Source organism: Acanthochromis polyacanthus, chromosome 3 (assembly GCF_021347895.1).
Source record: "Acanthochromis polyacanthus isolate Apoly-LR-REF ecotype Palm Island chromosome 3, KAUST_Apoly_ChrSc, whole genome shotgun sequence".
NCBI classification, from domain to species: domain Eukaryota; kingdom Metazoa; phylum Chordata; class Actinopteri; family Pomacentridae; genus Acanthochromis; species Acanthochromis polyacanthus.
The window spans coordinates 4,155,383-4,172,131 of record NC_067115.1 but is presented as its reverse complement, the minus strand read 5'-3'; the positions used below and the strand labels follow the sequence as shown (position 1 = coordinate 4,172,131).

At 39.1% G+C, this 16,749-nt stretch overlaps 2 protein-coding genes and 1 long non-coding RNA gene across 3 annotated transcripts in view; 2 read left to right on the top strand and 1 right to left on the bottom strand.

The window, feature by feature from the left end:
- The window catches only part of pvalb7 (parvalbumin 7), a 61,965-nt gene that overhangs the window by 1,496 nt on the left and 43,720 nt on the right, over nt 1-16,749 (bottom strand). Inside the window, exons 2-4 of the mRNA XM_022214023.2 lie at nt 606-674; nt 288-417; nt 65-174 (exon numbers count right to left, since the gene is read on the bottom strand). Of these exons, the coding sequence (XP_022069715.1) occupies nt 65-174; nt 288-417; nt 606-674 (309 nt within the window). The remainder of the gene's footprint in view (nt 1-64; nt 175-287; nt 418-605; nt 675-16,749) is intronic.
- Nucleotides 8,514-12,609, top strand: LOC110952286 (uncharacterized). Its single transcript, XR_007941094.1, has 4 exons — nt 8,514-8,682; nt 9,833-9,889; nt 10,819-10,913; nt 12,257-12,609. It is a non-coding gene; the product is annotated as an uncharacterized LOC110952286 (long non-coding RNA).
- On the top strand, nt 12,687-15,985 carry LOC127533345 (sterile alpha motif domain-containing protein 3-like). Its single transcript, XM_051946110.1, has 4 exons — nt 12,687-13,332; nt 13,429-13,584; nt 14,092-14,181; nt 15,008-15,985. The coding sequence occupies exons 1-4, from the start codon at nt 12,754-12,756 to the stop codon at nt 15,296-15,298; spliced, it is 1,116 nt and encodes a 371-aa protein (XP_051802070.1). The 5' UTR covers nt 12,687-12,753; the 3' UTR covers nt 15,299-15,985.

Sequence of the window (16,749 nt, the reverse complement as noted above, 5' to 3'; positions counted from 1 at the left end):
AGCTACAGAAAGCTTTTAGGGAATAATTGTTATTATACTGTGCAAAGTTTCTCCTCCCTCTCACCATCGATGCCGATCTTGCCGTCTCCATCTTTGTCTGCGGCTGTGAGGAATGCTTTTGTCTCGCCGTCAGTCAGATCTCTGCCATCCTTGGAAAAGCCCTTCAATACAAACCTGAGAGCAGTACAGGGTGAAATGACAATGTGCAGAGCATCAATTTTATATAACAAAATCTTTCTATCTCACCAGACTTTTTGCATGCTGTTGCATCTGTGTGAGTCCCTTACTTGAGCTCCTCTTCCTCTATGAATCCGCTGCCATCCACATCTAGAACCTGGAAGACCTTCTTGACGTTTTCAGCTGTCATGGCCTTCATTCCGATCATTTCAAAGAACTTTTTAGGGTCGAATGTTTCTCCTACAAAAGGCAAGGAAACCACCAGGACAACAGAGGACATAATGAGTTCTGTCATAGCCAGCTGTTCATGAGCATTAGTGCTAATAAACAGAAAAAGATTGCGTTTTTTTTCACATGAACTGTTTGTGCATTGAAAAGATAGACATTGTCAGTATCAAACCTGTGGAAATGTCAACTCTGTTACAGACCTGCAAAGGCATCAAGAGCTTTCTTGATATCCTCAGCTTTCAACAGGTCTGTCATTACCATTTTTCTGGCTGGAGAAATACACAAAGAAGACACAAGAGTATAAAATGAGAAGTGAAAGAACATTATTTCCAAGCGGTGTAGACAACAGCATTTAAAAACACACAGGAGTAGATTTAATCCTAACTCACAAACTGACAACGAGCCAGACAAAACAAACTAGACTTACGAGCTACTGTAAAATAATGTCATTGAACAGTTTGATGATAGGAATGGAAGCACTCAAACAAGCACAAGGAGAATTATAACCACGATGAGCCTGCTAGGTTTTTCTGAAGGCATTCAAGAGACGTCCTTCATGGAACTTGGCATAATGGGGTGGAGGAGGCGATTAAAGGCCGTAGGCTAGAATTGAAGACAAGGGCATAAAGAGAGTCTGACATACACCCAAGCATACACACAAACATACACCTCACACACAACCACATCACAAGTGCAGCTGGTTGGACTCAGTCAAAGCTCTTTGGGTGTTTTCCAGACATTAATCATTAAAGTTGTTGTTTTTTTACCCTGTCCTTTAATGCAAACAACGAGAACATTTCACTGTAAAGCATTATGCATCCATTACAACACATGCTGCTGAATATGAGTCTCATCTATTTGCTCAGCTGTGCTCTCCTGAACATTAAAAAGTGTATCCTTTCAATTGCAGTACACTACAGCAGCCTGTAGGTGTCACTAGGCGTCCCAGATGAGCTGAAAGATCTATATCTCCTTGTTTATCCGTTTAGGGAGCAAGTGTTGAGTTGTCAAGAAAGATGTTTGATAAATAGGTTTTGTGTCGGTAAAAGAACCAAGCTCCCATGTGTATGCAGGAGTGTATTACTGTGTCTGTCTGTGTGTATCTCACACATCGTCCCTGAGGGAGATTATATGTGGATGACACTTGCAAAGCCCCAGCAGGGTGGTTTTAATAGTCCCTCTGCAGATTGCACTGTCTTAACCCCCATAAAATCCTTACCCTTCCTGACCAGAGCACAGAGTGACAGAGTAAAAACAGATAGTCATGGTCATCCTTCTTCTCTCCAGTCTGCTTCTTCTCAGCTTTCTCGACACCTGTTATGACTTTTGGCAGCAGCAGCTAATTAGTGAGCATCTATTTGTGGTTTTTGACATGTCTTGAATGATAGTGTCTTGCAAATAGAAAGCTTAGATGTCATTGGTTTAAGGTGTCCCAGGTCATCGTCTTTTGGTTTAAGACAAAAAAGGTGGGATACTTAGTTTGTATTTATGGTGGCTAGGATGCATATACCACAAAGGTGCCTGAGCAGGGAGTCCTTGGTTTGATTCCTTGCTGGTGGGACCATTAGCTGCATGTCTAGTCTCTTTACTCCATTTCTTCTCTCTCTCTTTTTGCATAAGGCTAAATGCTTAAAATGCCAACAAAAAGTAAACCAGTCTGTCAGGTTGTTCTGGATCCTGATATAAGTTAGCGTTGTTAAATGTAAGAACACAGGGAAGAATTTACAACACGGCATAGCATGCATCTCAGTCATTTTTTTGCGGCAGTTTTAACTGAAGTTTGAAGATGATAGGTGTGGTTGGAGGATCCGTCCCTGTTATCGAAACATCAACGTATAAATTCTCATTTGCAGAAGCCAAATCCTTCGTATCTCTGAGTTTGTACTGTTTTCTCTCATCTCATGATAAACTATAAAACAAAAAGGCTGCTATTCATTCTGCAGTGAAGAATATGACCTCTGTGATGGATATGCGAGGTTATATTTTTGCACCGTACTGCATCTGTTCATCAAATGAGAAGACTCACTGGAGACCTGAGAGCCAATTCTGGCCTGTTAGAGTAACTAGTAGTTGCACATTAAGCCTAAGTTTGTTCAGCAAAGTAGCTTCAGTTCAACATTCCCAACTGACTTTTCTCTCTGAGGGAGAAAGAAGTTAATAGTTTGAAGAGTAGGTCAGCGTGATACCCTAAAGCCCATGAAAATCTCTTCAAGTTAAAGACCAAAGTTGCAGCAGTGTCTGAGTCAGGGGCACAGCTACAAGCGTGTTATTCATATATTTTTACAAAGATGCTCAGAGTGGGTCCTTTTTCAAGAACAGCTGTCAAAATAGCAACGATTAAAACCATTTGCAGCATGTGTTAACTACTGTACTTAAAGTTATGGCTACCGTTCCATTTTTCTGTACATAGACACCTGCTCTTGGTGACACATGAGCCAACAAAACACCCGTTAGACCAACACCTGCCCCTAGCATTACCTTTAATTTGATACTGCAGAGTAGAAAACAATAAAAGAGAGAGAGCACATCGTGGCATGGAGCTATGGACTGCAAGGGAACTTTATTTCAAACTGATCTTAGAAAAATAACACCAAAATAGCCGTAAAGCAGCCCAGTGTTTGAAAAATGTAAGAAACTGCTTTGAGGTGTCATTGGAGGGAAGTTTAATTCTAATTATTGATGACTTTGGAAGTTGTAGCATTGAATTTGATGCTGTGTTTACATGAAAAAAGCATTCCAAGTACATAGAAACAGTCACAGTTTTTATATTACTCATTAATGCCTCTGTGTTGTAATGACTGAACCATTTTCAATCGTCAAGTTGTATTTTTTTTTTTTTTGAAGCCTTGAGCATCTTAAATCATTTATGCTGGTGATGGATTTTCTGAGTCAGCTGAGTGTGCAGCAGAGAATTCACCCAGAGCTTAAAACAAAAGCACTCCTGTTACACACCCGACAGCTACAAAATATTTTATCAGCCTGTGTCACTCTAGCTTTATTATTTATACAGCTTGCCAAGGTATTTCATTCAGTTGCAGCATATCTGCTTGTCACAGATCATCCCAGCAGTCACTGTGGTTCAGTCTTCTGTTCGCTGTTTGAGCTCATTCCTGCACTTCTGAGTTCTGCCTCTAACAGCTGTTGTCCGCTGCAGCGTTTCATGTGTCTTTTCTGTCTTACCTGAATGAAGGGGTGGATGAGTGGAGAGCGGAGTGATGGAGGGAGACTGGAGCAGCGAGCAGGGCTGGAGGTGCAGGTAAGATGAGCAGGTTGAGGAGGAGGAGGACACAATAAGACTTTTATAGCTGCCTCCAAACCTCGTACACACTTACCCCATATACCCCCACGCACCAACCACATCCCCACCTCTCAGGATTCTCTCTATTTTGAGAAGGGTGGGGTGTTTGTCATGACATGACGCAAACGAGGTTGGCCCTGAAGTGTGATGATCGCTTTCTCTGCAGCACTAACAAATCACACACAGGCCTATTAATAATAGCACATTATCTGACTGCTGTTGGACCTTATCTCCTCTCTTGCTCAGTGACACTCTCTTCTTCTTTCATTTCAGCACAAATCTGTCCTTTTTGCTCTCATCTGCTGTGATTTATTCTGTGATTTTTGCAATGGGAAGCTTATGTCACGTCTACTGCTACTTGTATTCAAAAAGTAAAAGGGCAACACTGACGTAAACATGAGTAGCAATAAAAATAAAATGTAAATATATAAATACTAACATTTAATAGCCTTGTGCATTAGAGGTGGAAATGTCCTCCTGAAACAAACTCTTAAAAATAAACAACATTAATGAAATTAAAGAACCTTTAACTTTATCCTTGGAAAGTAACTCGTTCCTGTTTAAAGACCCACGCACCAAAAGCTTAACTTCACCAATCATAAATAAGTGTAAATAAACCATAAATGTCCTAAAGTTGAACAAGGAGAAGAGAGGAGTACATTGCAGGAGATCTCTGCCTTACAAATGGAGTAACCAGCACAGCCTTTGACTTATTATAGGTCATCAAAACTACCTTTTCTAATCTTTGAAATGTTGCAGAAAAGACACAATTTTGGAACAAATCAGCTCAATTAACAGGTCTTGCTTAGTTCCTCAATTAATTAACAGGTTGAAAATGATTCAGAGGTCTGCTGTTAGGAGTTTTAACCTCAACAGAAAAATAAGAAAGACCATTTCACACCGGTTCCAGCTTTAATTACATTTGTCGCTTTAAGAACGAATTTGTCGTCTTTTTAATGGCTTCCAAATCTTACTTGGCCTAGACTCAGCCTGTTTAACAAAGCTTTTAAATCCACCCATTCCTGCACAAGCCCAAATACACAGAGGCTCTCTCAGTGTGTGATTATGTATTAATGTTGTAGATTATGATTGTTAATAATTAATAACTTTAGCAGCTTTTCCCATCTATGCTGCTAAACTTGCACTGCTTCCCGTAGCTGATTTTGAGAGCTTACCGTTGACTTTTTAAACCCGTCATGGCCTCTCTGTGCTATAAATCTGACCTTTTAGTCACATACGAAGCCTGAGATCCTCTGCAGAGGTTTCTATCTGTTCCAGAGGTTCTGCTGCAAACTAAAGGTGACAGAGCAGCCGGAGCCCTGAAGCTATGGAAGGAGCTGCTTGAGGAAATCAGGTCAGTGGAGTCAGTGACCTCTTTACGAATCTCTTCCTGGAACACACTAGTATCGCAGATCGTCTCTTGATTTTACTTGATTGACTGATCCGCTTTCATGTCTCATTTTAATCCACGTCGCTGATATAAAATGTTGTATCATTTTGCTATGATTTAGTTTTATTCATTAGTTTTATGTGCATGTGATTTTATGTAGCATTTCATTAGCTGGATGTAATGATCTGCTCCTTTAATTTCCAGTCTGACTAAAAGTCCACACAGCTTTGAACACTCATTCTGCAAACTACATTCAGGACTTTTTGAATGAGTCAGTGAAGGTTATAAAATGGTGGAAAATCTGCATGGCAACTATATCAGACAGACAGTAGTTTGTCTGCTTTGAAAGTGAAGACATCGATCTACTGCGCATGAACGCAACGCAACCTCTAAACGGACAAGAAAGTAGCATGTACTGTATTAATTATCTTGTCATGTTTTGTGTGTGAGCAGTTTGCAACACAAGGCTAGAAAAAGTGGTCTTTTAAATAAAGATGACTTTTATTATTATTTTTTGATATATACTGTCAGAAATCAAACAGGCAGACTTGGCTATGTCTTTTTTTAAATATCTTTTTAACTTAGCTGCTAATTAATGCATCAGTTCTGTAAAATAAATACTTGTTTAGCTTGTTTTTATTCTTAATCATGGATTCTTTTTAGTTTCACCTCCCGTTTCTTCAAGTATTCCCGTCTTTTATTGGCGTATGTGAAGCACTTTGCTGGAAGAGTTATATAAATTCTAAAATAGATTTGACTCACTTTTTGAATTTCTCAGAACCCACAGGCAAAGTCATGCTACAGAAGTTTTATATTCTTTTTTTCTTTTACTCCAAACAACCACTTCTCCTCTTCCTAATCTCTGGTTTATGTCTCCTCCCCTTTCAGTTTTCTTCTCTGTGTCCACATCCTCTTGTGCCCTCTTCCTATTCACTTATAAATCTCTATCTATGTTTTTTTGTAACTCTGTCTCCATCTTCTTTTTCTCTCCTTCATCCACTTATCTTGAGCGATACACCATCTCCCTCCCGTCTGGCCAAGGCCAATCATTTCTAGGTGCATGTATGAAAGAAAAGCAGAGGGTTAGAGAGGAGTTGGAGGCCGTAGGAAGCTTTTCACCAAAAGAACTGGATGAGTAACACATGCTAACAACACTCTCCTCAGGGTTTAACATCAAATATTTGTCAGCAGGAAGTCGTTGCACAGCTTCTCTATTGAGACTCAAATTGCAAAGTTTTCTGATGCAACTTCAGCTTTAGTGTTGACTGTTAGCAGGAGCGTATGTAACATGGTGTCAAGTGTATAAATGTTGCCAACTACCCACCCAGGCACCATAATAGATGCTATGACATGTGCACCTGTGCTCCTTAGAGAGGGCAGTTATTATTCTCACCGCCGCAAGACGTCGCTTATAAAGAAAATGTAGCTTCATTTAAGTATTTGAAACATTAAGATGTGATTGTCTGGCTAAAGTCAAACCTACATTTTTACCTCATTAACTACTTGGATGCACTGTAATGTAATGAGCAACACAGAGAGAGAAGATAAGATGTAGCCTACATTCCAAGCAGCATAGCTGTCATGTAGATTTAGAATTGTGTTGCTCAACACTACCGTCTCTGTCCGTCCATGTCCTGCACTGACCCTCTGTTCTCGCAGTGTCCCGAGACTGTCTTAGCCTTCTCGTCTCTATTGAATTACCCCTCATCAGCAGTTTGCAGCATTGTAGAAAAATGAGAATGGGAGGGGCGAGGCGGTGAGGACAGCATGCTGAAAGGGTTTGTTGTCGAGGGGGGAAGTGTCAAGAGGGGCAGACAGAGAGATGCTGAGATGCATATGGATGTAAATGAAATGCTGCAATAAACAGGACAGGGCTAAGAGTTTGGAGACATTACAGAGGGACAATTATTTATACATTCTACTCTAAAATACTGAGAATATACAGATAGTTTCTTTCTTTTCAAAAATTGTATTACACAATAGTTTTGTTCATTCATGCCACACATAACAAAACGGAAAATGAAATGACCAAATAACCCTACATACCGAAAAGAAAATTAAAAACAGGCAACGCAATAATGATTTTAGTATTTTAAAGGTGCATTAGTAGTTAAAAGATGTTCTGTGTGCTTCACGGTCCAAACTGAAAATAGAGAGAAAGTGAGATAGACAGTGACAGACGGGAAGATAGTGTGATGAATTAAATGTGTTTTTAATGACCAACGTGCTATTCAGCAACAGGTGGTGCATTAAGTCATGGCAGGAGTAACTGCAGCCACAGCTGTGTGTGTGTGTGTGTGTGTGTGTGTGTGTGTGTGTGTGTGTGTGTGTGTGTGTGTGTGTGTGTGTGTGTGTGTGTGTGTGTGTGTGTGTGTGTGTGTGTGTGTGTGATATCACTGGGGTATCCCTTGTCTGCCCACCCAAAGTTTAGCAGATATTAGCCCTAAAAATAAACATGGGGGAACCCAGCGTCTGTATTGATAGGAGGATCTATGCGGCGGTAGATTATGGGATGCGTGCTTGTACCATGGTGACCTAAACGCCCCGATCACTCAAGAAGGAGCGTGACTCCATCTGGTTTGTTAACACTATAAACTAACATGTCGACAGGACTGTCAAAATACATTTTGCAACACAGTCATTGACAGATCGTTGGTGTTTTAGAGTGACGTTATTCAGTTTTGGTCTACAACAAGAGACAAAAAACTGTGCTGTTAAATGAGCATTTCTATGTTAATATTTCTTCAGATGACTGCATACAAATAAAAAAGATTCACTAGCTCACAGATTCTTATTAGCTGCTCTGCAGTTGCTCTCAGCTCAGTGGAACTTTACGGCGTCTGTTTTGCTTCACTCTCATCGCTCTCATTAACTGTTTGTCCAGAAGCATCATGCTGCTGTTTTCAGTAGACTGATGAATCCAGCAAACTCTACCCAGCAACAATCCTCAGACAGACAGACAGAGTAAACAACTTACTGGGGAACTTTGCAGAACATTTAGCAACTAAAGAACAAAAAAATGTGTTTCAGGAGTTGGTGGTTGTTAAAGGGATGGTCCGTTGTGGACTTCATCCATTTTAGTGTCACTGAAATGGAATAGCATCTTCACCCATGGTGTTATCTCTTAAGTTATTTATACCCCTCTGAAGGACTGCTAACCAAAAATGTTGAGGAGCTTTGTTGTCATGGAGTGTTGTAGATTGTATGTATAATCTACACTCTAAGAAATGATTCATGGGGTTAGTAGGTAGAGCTTAAAATTAACAGCTTTTTCTGCATAAGAAATTAAGTTTGCTACATAAACACATTATAATTAGTTGATAACTTATTTTAATAAGTTGCTCTAAATGAAAATACAAGAAACTGTCTTAACTAAATAATATATTGATTTTGAACAGACATTTCTGCCTTAGTTTAACATAGAAGTGTAATCAGTTAGCACAGCTTAAAAATTTTGTAGTCTTCCTTAAAAAGCTGAGGACAAGGGATGACATGCCTGGGCATGTTTTGTTTTTCGACCACACCAGACTCGACACGCAGAGGAGCAGAAAGAAACGTTGTTCGTAAAATTGTGAAACTTTAAGGCTTGGTAAGTACAATTTTGCTTGTTTTACAGCAGCAGGGTCGCGTTAATTGTTGTTAATTTGCATAGAATTTCAGTAGCAGTTGTTTTAGCCCTGCAAAGACAGAAGACACGTTGATGTGAGTTGATGTGATGAAAATTTAACCGCGGCAGAAGCTGCATCGCTGGGCCGTTTTACATGACGTCTAAATGAATGTAGTTTACCGTGTTGTTTAAAGTCAACGTCTTTTGATGTTACAGAGCTCGAATTATTTTCATGTGAGTTTTAGGTTCGTTACTTGATCCATGAACAGTCTGTGTCAAAGTGCAGTCAAAGAATGCGGGAGTGGAAGCGAACGTCATCGTGTGCAAAGCTTTTTTAATGACATGGTCATTAAGGGTGCATTGGCATGTAAAATATTTTTTGCCATTTTGGGTGTTAATTACAAACAGCACAGTCACTTTGGGAAAATATCTTTGATTTGAAAATCATTTTTAGATAGCAATGAGTAAAAAGGTCTTTTTCATTCAGCGTTTGTTAAGATAAGTTAAGACTACTAATAAAACCTACACATATTTTTGACTTTTGATTTCATAAAGATCACATCAGTTTTTGATAAGACTATAGTTAAAAACCTTAAAATATTTCATTGTTTGCCCAGTTCTTACAGCACTTTGAAAGCATTTTTTCACAGTTAAAAACAGTAAAAGTTTACAGTAATGCTCACGTGGCATAGGTTTTAAGTACTACAGCCACCTCTGTCACCTAAGTCCAAGTAATTTGAGCAGAACCTTTGTTAGTTTTTAAAATGAAGTGGAGCTGTAAAATTTGCAAATTTGAAACACCAACAAAGACAGGTCTCTTGAGGCATTATAGACTAAGACATGGCCACGGGGGAGAATTTCTCCCTTGTGTTTATTCAGACTGTGATTGCTCATTTAAAACATGGGGCAGCCTGCGAACCCATGTGTCAAGAAGTCACTCGACCCAGGAGTCAGTAAGACTGTGCACAGTACTGTCATTCAAGTGTCCATGTTGCTCTTTAAACACTATTTCCACAGAAAGAGAGTACTTTGAACACATTGGCCGCCATTTAAAGAAACAGGAGACTGTGACTTGTGTTTTTGAAAATTGTCCTTTCAAAACAAACATTTATGGAACATTTGCTTCTCATAGGAGCCGGAAACACACTCCTCACACTCTTGATGACTTCAAACCTGAGCTTGTGCAAAGGTATGTCAATCCTCTAAATGCAGGGGACAGTACCATGGATGAGAATGACTCTGAAGGGACAGCGAGTGAAGATCATGAAGATAATGAAATGAGAGAATTGCCTAATTTGATAGAAAAACATGTTGCACACCTGTTGCTTAAGTTGGAAAGCATATTCAATGTGCCACAACGGTGTATTGATGAGTTAGTTGAAGAACTACACTTTATTTCCTCATCAGCTTCAGGTCCTATTTTAAAAAACATTTTGCAGTCATGTTTAAAAAAGCATAACTGTGAGGTTGACGATTCAATCGTCTCAGAGATGGTAACAGACTTATGTCAGTGCAACCCAGTTACGTTAGCCCTTGGGCATAATGGCCCTCTTTCCACCTCTTACAAACGAAGAGAATATTTCAAGGACCATTTTTCTATGGTGGAACCAATAGAGTACATGCTCAGTGCCAGGGAGCATAGAAGTTTCCAATATGTTCCTATTTTAAAGTCCTTGCATGAGGTTTTGAAGAAAAAAGAAATCCAGGATTTTCTCACACACAGCTGTGAAGCTGACAGCAGTTCTGTAAGTCAGTACAGATCATTTCAGGATGGCACACATTTCAAAAACAACACATTGCTATCAGAAAATAATCCAGCTCTTTCTCTCATTCTGTATGTGGATGACTTTGAAGTGTGTAACCCGCTCGGCACTTCAAGAAAAAAGCACAAAATTACTGCTGTGTATTGGGTTTTAGCAAATGTGCCAACATTGCTCAGATCATCACTAACATCAATATACCTTGCCATTCTCTGCAAGGCTGATGATATCAAAAAGTTTGGCTATAGTGCTGTGTTTGAGCCATTGCTAAAAGATCTTGCCAGTCTTGAAGAAGAAGGACTTTACATTCCTTCATTAGGCATTCAGGTCAAAGGTACTGTTTATTGTGTTGTTGCAGATAACCTTGGTGCCCACTCTATTGGAGGATTTGTGGAGAGCTTCTCAAGTACACATGTGTGCAGGTTCTGTCTTGGAGAAAGATCCCAGTTTCAAGTAAGTGAAGTTAAAACTGGAGCATTTAATCCTAGGACAGTACAAGAGCACAAGACTCATGTTCAGACAGCAGAGGGACATGGTCATTGTTATGGGGTAAAGAGACAGTGCCCGCTGACTGAAAGACTCAAACATTTTGACGTGTTATCTGGCTACCCACCTGATTTGCTCCACGACCTCTTTGAAGGTATTGTTCCTTTCGAGTTAGCACTGTGCCTCAATGCCTTGATCAAAAAGAAATATTTCACACTTGATGAACTAAATAAACTGATCAAAGAGTTCCCATACAGATGGGCAGATAAATCTGATGCACCACAAGCAGTTCCATTGACTTTTGCTGCAAGAAAAACTGTGGGTGGAAATGCTCATGAAAATTGGGCTTTACTTCGCCTCCTTCCCCTGATAGTTGGAGAAAGAATACCAGAGAGTGAACCAACGTGGCTGGTCCTTCTGGACCTTAAGGACATAGTTGAGCTTGTCCTTTCTCCTGTGCACACAGACTTGACTATTTGTTTCCTTGAAAGCAAGATTTCTGAGCATCGACACAGATTCCTGGATACTTTTCCAGAGGAAAGGCTTATTCCTAAGCATCATTTTCTAGAGCACTACCCACAGCTAACAAAGGCTTTTGGTCCTCTTGTATCTCTTTGGACTATGCGCTTTGAAGCTAAACACAGCTTTTTCAAGCGTGTGGTCAGGCATACCCACAGTTTCCGAAACATCCTGTTGTCTCTTGCAGTGAAGCATCAGTTAATGGTTGCCCACCATTTACATGGTGGTGCAGTTGTTCCACAGCCTGTCCAGGCAACAAAACTGTCAGTGGTGGATTTATCTGTGCTGAGGGAAGACATAAAAAAAGCACTGCAAGTAAAATTTCCCAGTGAGTCGTTCGTCCAGATGGCAACCACAGTGTGTTGCAGAGGCACCAGTTACTCCACTGGAATGATCTTGGCACATGGTGCAACAGGTTGTCTTCCAGATTTTGTGGAGTTGATTCAGATAGCTGTTGTAAATGGGAAGGTTTGCTTCATCGTGAAATGTTTAAATGCATGGTATATTGAACATCTCAGAAGCTATGAACTCGAGAGCACAAGAAGTGTTAAGGTGATTGAGCCAAGTGAGTTGTCAGACATCTTCCCAATGGCAGCATACAATGTTGCAGGGAAGCGTATTGTTACCCAGAAGCGTTACATTAATGTTGATGTGTAGTCATCATTAATACCTTTCACTTGTTTGACTTTACCCACCAGGCAATTCTGAAATAAAATGCATAATCTAAAATCTACCATCCTGTTAGAAATGATATATTTCTATGAAGAAAAATTATGTGGTTTCTCTTACAGATGATCCAATGTCTCAGCAAGCCAAACTTCGAATAATTCTTCATGACCATGATATCCGCAAACTTGACTTACCTGATGGCCTCCCTGGGACTGTGGGTGAACTAGAGTCCATTGTAAGAGAGACATTTGGGCTTCAAGGGAACTTTAATTTGCATTATAGAGATGCTGATTTTGGAGAAGAATATTTCAGTCTTACCTCAACAAGTGACATCAAGGACAAGGACACAATAAAAGTGGTTAACATTGCTGAACCTCCTGCATTTACCCTGAAATTAACTGAAGTGGACAGTTCCTTTGATAGTCTATCAGAAACCTCCATTCATAGCTCAGCAACCTCTACTAGAGCTGCAGTGACTGCCGTCTGTCCTTCCCAAAGCAGTTGCTCGTCCGAGTCCCAGGACACACTGATTCTATCATCACCTGAAGAAGGGGTTCAGCGTTCACAGCGGTGGCCGACTGAATTTCCTGTACCTCACTTTGCCTATGACACAGAGCTTATGCTTGCCTCAGGAAATGAAGCATTCAACAAGAATGGAATTCCACTCAACTTTACCTCAATTCTTCCAGACATTCTTGAGAGGCTGGCAGAAAGTGTCTTTCAGTATGTTGCTTACCCAACAAGCGCACAGATTTCAAAGGTTGCTGAGGCACTAATCCAGAAGCATCCTTGCCTTAGAGAACCGGGATCATATAACGGATGCTATGGATGGCAACAGAGATTAAAATATAAAATGGCAAACTATAGAACCAAGTTGAGAGGGCTTGGATGCCCTGAACTTGATGTGAACTCTCTCAGAAAGAAGCGATCACATGAGAAAGCACCTGCGAAGAATGTTAAAAAGCCAAAAAAGTCAGAAGTGAACTATTTACCCCCTCACCCGCACGGAGAAACAGAAGAAAGTTTGGAATGTGAAAGAGTAGAGCTCCTCAATGAAGTAAAGAAGAGGGACAACAGCCAGATCATCAGCGAAAAAATGGCGAAGACATTCTCCAGTCGAAGGCAGGAAGTTGTCAACCAAGCACCAGCAGTCAATGACATGAAAGAAAGATGGCCTGCTCTTTTTGACACAGCTCAGGTCAATATTTTTCCATAAGATAATTTGCAGTAAGCATTCTTTTGAAGTGTTGAAAACATTAACATGTTGTGTCTATTTATGTCTTTTTCTTTACAGATAAACCAAGAATTCAGAAGGATCACCACTGTTGCCCTGGAAACCACATTTATGGCAAAGCTGGACCATTACTCTCCGAAATTGATGTCCTTGCTGTTCTCAAGGGGGGGGACTGCAAAAACGAAGATTCAGCGCATCCGTAACATGCTGCTAGAGGTGTGAATGAATAAAATGTACTTCATTTCTTCTTTTTTTTTTCAAAAAGTAATATTTATTTAATCAAAACTTTTACTTCTCAGGCTATCCATAGTCCTTTGCTGTTTGGTGTAACTTGAGTGAATGATGGACCTAAATTTTACAGGTTGCTAAAAATGCAATTTCACAAAGATTGTTCATTGTCTCTTTGATGTTGTACATGGTAGCTGTTTACAGCATTAGATTAAGAGAATAATGTGTCGGATTATTTTTTAGGGCTTAGTATAATATATATTGAAACTATGAATATGGAATAACAAAACAGAGACAAGGCAGTGTTTTTTTTCCCACTTTGATTTTTCAAGATATTGCCCCTCTTTGAAATGATGTATTTATTTTGATTATCACTGGAATTGGTTCAGTTCAGGCTTCATAAACCTCATCCTTCTGTCATTTTCTTTTTGGGTGTAATTATCAAAAATCAATCCTCCTGAAAGAGCAATTGTACATTTTTTTTTTAATTCATAGGATGAGTCTGTGGAGACAAGGAGAGAGGCTGCTATCCGTGGCTTGGTGGTGTACCTTAGGGAAAAGGAGGAGGATCTCTTCAGAGAACAGGTAAATCAGACACTACTGAACTTTGTGTTATAACTGCAACAGTTAATCAACTAATCAATTATCAAATGATAACTATATTACTTGTCAGTTGTTTTGATAAATCAATTGGTTTAAGTAGTCATTTAGAAAAAGGTCAAAATTCTCCGATTTCAGCTTCATAAATATAAATATTTTCAGTTTTTCTTGATTCTCTATGACGGTACTGAATATCTTTGGTTTGTGGACAAAACAAGACATTCGATGATGTCATCTTTAACTCTGAGAAACATTGACATTTTTCAACATTTTCTGACATTTTATGGGCCAAAGAGAGGTCCATCAGAGTTAATGTTTTTATTATTTTTGGTACAAGTTTAAGGTGACCCATAGATGTATTTTTTTAATGATAATAATACATTTTGGAAATGTTCAGAGCTTTATCTTTGTCAGTTTGAGTTCAGAATTTGATTAATTGAGTCACTTTTTTCTCCTGGACTGCAGTATTTGATGCAGCTGCTGTTCATTTAGAGCAGTGGTTCTCAACCCTGTTCCTCAGGACCCCATGTCCTGCATGTTTTAGATGCTTCCCTGCTCCAACACACCTGATTCAAATGATCAGCTCATTATCAGGCTTCTGCAGAGGCTTGATAACGAGCTGATCATTTGAATCAGGTGTGTTGGAGCAGGGAAGCATCTAAAACATGCAGGACATGGGGTCCTGAGGAACAGGGTGGAGAACCACTGGATTAATTGATCATGAAAATAATCCTAAATTGCTGCCCTACTTTGTTAGTCTCATGTTTAAGTATGATTACTTAAAACATTTTTCTTGGTTCTGACCTACCAGGATGGTGACGAGGACATTACAAATGATGTAATGAAGATTGTGGTAACCAGAGGTGCCATGGTGTCTAATCCAGCCACCGCAACAATAATTCTTGAGGGAACAGAAGTCCTGGCGGACCTGGATGTACCCAGGGCCTGTGCCTTGCTCATGGGGCTGATATACGCTCTTAATCTCAGCTACCCAAAAGAACTGAAAAATACCTTTGAAGTGTTTCAAAAGATATTCCTCGAGCTGGATGATCTCAAAGCAAGCCCAAAGGTAATGTCACTGAAAAGTAAACTGCTGTTCTAAAATAAATGTGAAGGGTGAAGTTATCCATCAAAGAGTTAACTGCAAAGTTGAATGTTGTTTACAGTACCTTGTGTTACATACCCTACAGAAGGAGTAAAGCTAAGTTCATTGAGCTTAAAATGCATGTAGCTTAAAATAGTGCACTTTTTGCAAGTTTGGCACAAAAATGCAAGTGACTTTGTTATAATTTATTTTGTTTTTTTTTTATTTGGGTTATATGACATTTTCAAAATGAGTGTAGTACACACAGAAAACAGTGTTCAGCTCGCTTCACCTATGGAGAAGCAGAAGCAAAAGTCTTTTTGAGTTTACTTTTTTTTTTTTTACACTTTTTTATGTGTCATTTTTCAATAAACATATTGCAAGTTTGGCACAAAAATGCAAGTAACTTTGTTATAATTTATTTTGTTTTGTTTTTTATTTGGGTTGTATGACATTTTCAAAATGAGTGTATTACACACAGAAATATGTGTTATGTGTTATTTTTCAATAAACATATTGATTATATAACTGGAATTGTAATGTGTTATTTATTCCAACATAGAAAAATAAGTTAGTAGTACTAAAAAAATTAAGGTAGCAATTTGCATGACTTTGACTTTTTTGAATAGAATGAAAGTAAAGAAATAAGTTAGAATAACTAGCTGGAGTAGTTTTTGCACAATTAAAATTAAGTTGGCTCAACCTAATTAAAGTTTTAGGGTGTAAAGCAAATTATGTTGTTTGTACTAAAGAAATAGAGTGCCTAACTAGAGTAGTCTTGTGGCATTTACATTAATGACTAAGTTGAAACAACTTAAAAAAATTGATGCAAATAGTTACATCAATTTTTTTATGTTGAGCCAGCACATCATTTTTTAGGGTGTAGATACTAAATAAAATAAGTTAAAAAATGGAATAGCAATACTGAGCAACAGTACAGTGTATTTTTCTCCCAAAAAAGGTTGTAAAATTAGGATATCTACGTGTTTTATGGATTTTTAGTTGGTGTGGATGAACTTTCACTCAAAGCTCAACTGTCTTTCTAAATATAATGAGGGAGCTTGGTGTCAAAATTTTAAGAAGCAAAAAATGTCATAAAACAGTGACTGAAAACGCCACAAAACACAACAGGCTTAAACCCCAATTTCCTGATTAAAAGTCTTGTATTGACATCCCCATATGTTTGATGCTGTTTTCATGTGTGAAGTGAAAGAATCTGTGCACACAGGCCCGTGGAAAAGACCAGATCTCAAAGATAAACTGGCACGCCACTATTTTTAACCTTTATTGTGAAAGTACCACATTTCAGAGCTGTGGACCAGATCAACAATTACAAATTCTGATGTCAGACAGTTGATCCTCCAGCCGGACGGAAACATTCACCACATTAATGCTGTTGTTGCTCTGTGTCTGCATGGAGTAGGTAAACAGGTGATTCCATATCATCTTACAGGGTGATAACAATGCAG

Excerpts from the sequence above, each read along its gene's own strand:
- LOC127533345 (XM_051946110.1), top strand. The coding sequence starts at position 12,754 with ATGCTTGCCTCAGGAAATGAAGCATTCAACAAGAATGGAATTCCACTC. Across the intron at positions 13,585-14,091 it reads TCCGTAACATGCTGCTAGAG|GATGAGTCTGTGGAGACAAG; the intron begins GTGTGAATGAAT and ends TTTAATTCATAG. Across the intron at positions 14,182-15,007 it reads AGGATCTCTTCAGAGAACAG|GATGGTGACGAGGACATTAC; the intron begins GTAAATCAGACA and ends CTGACCTACCAG.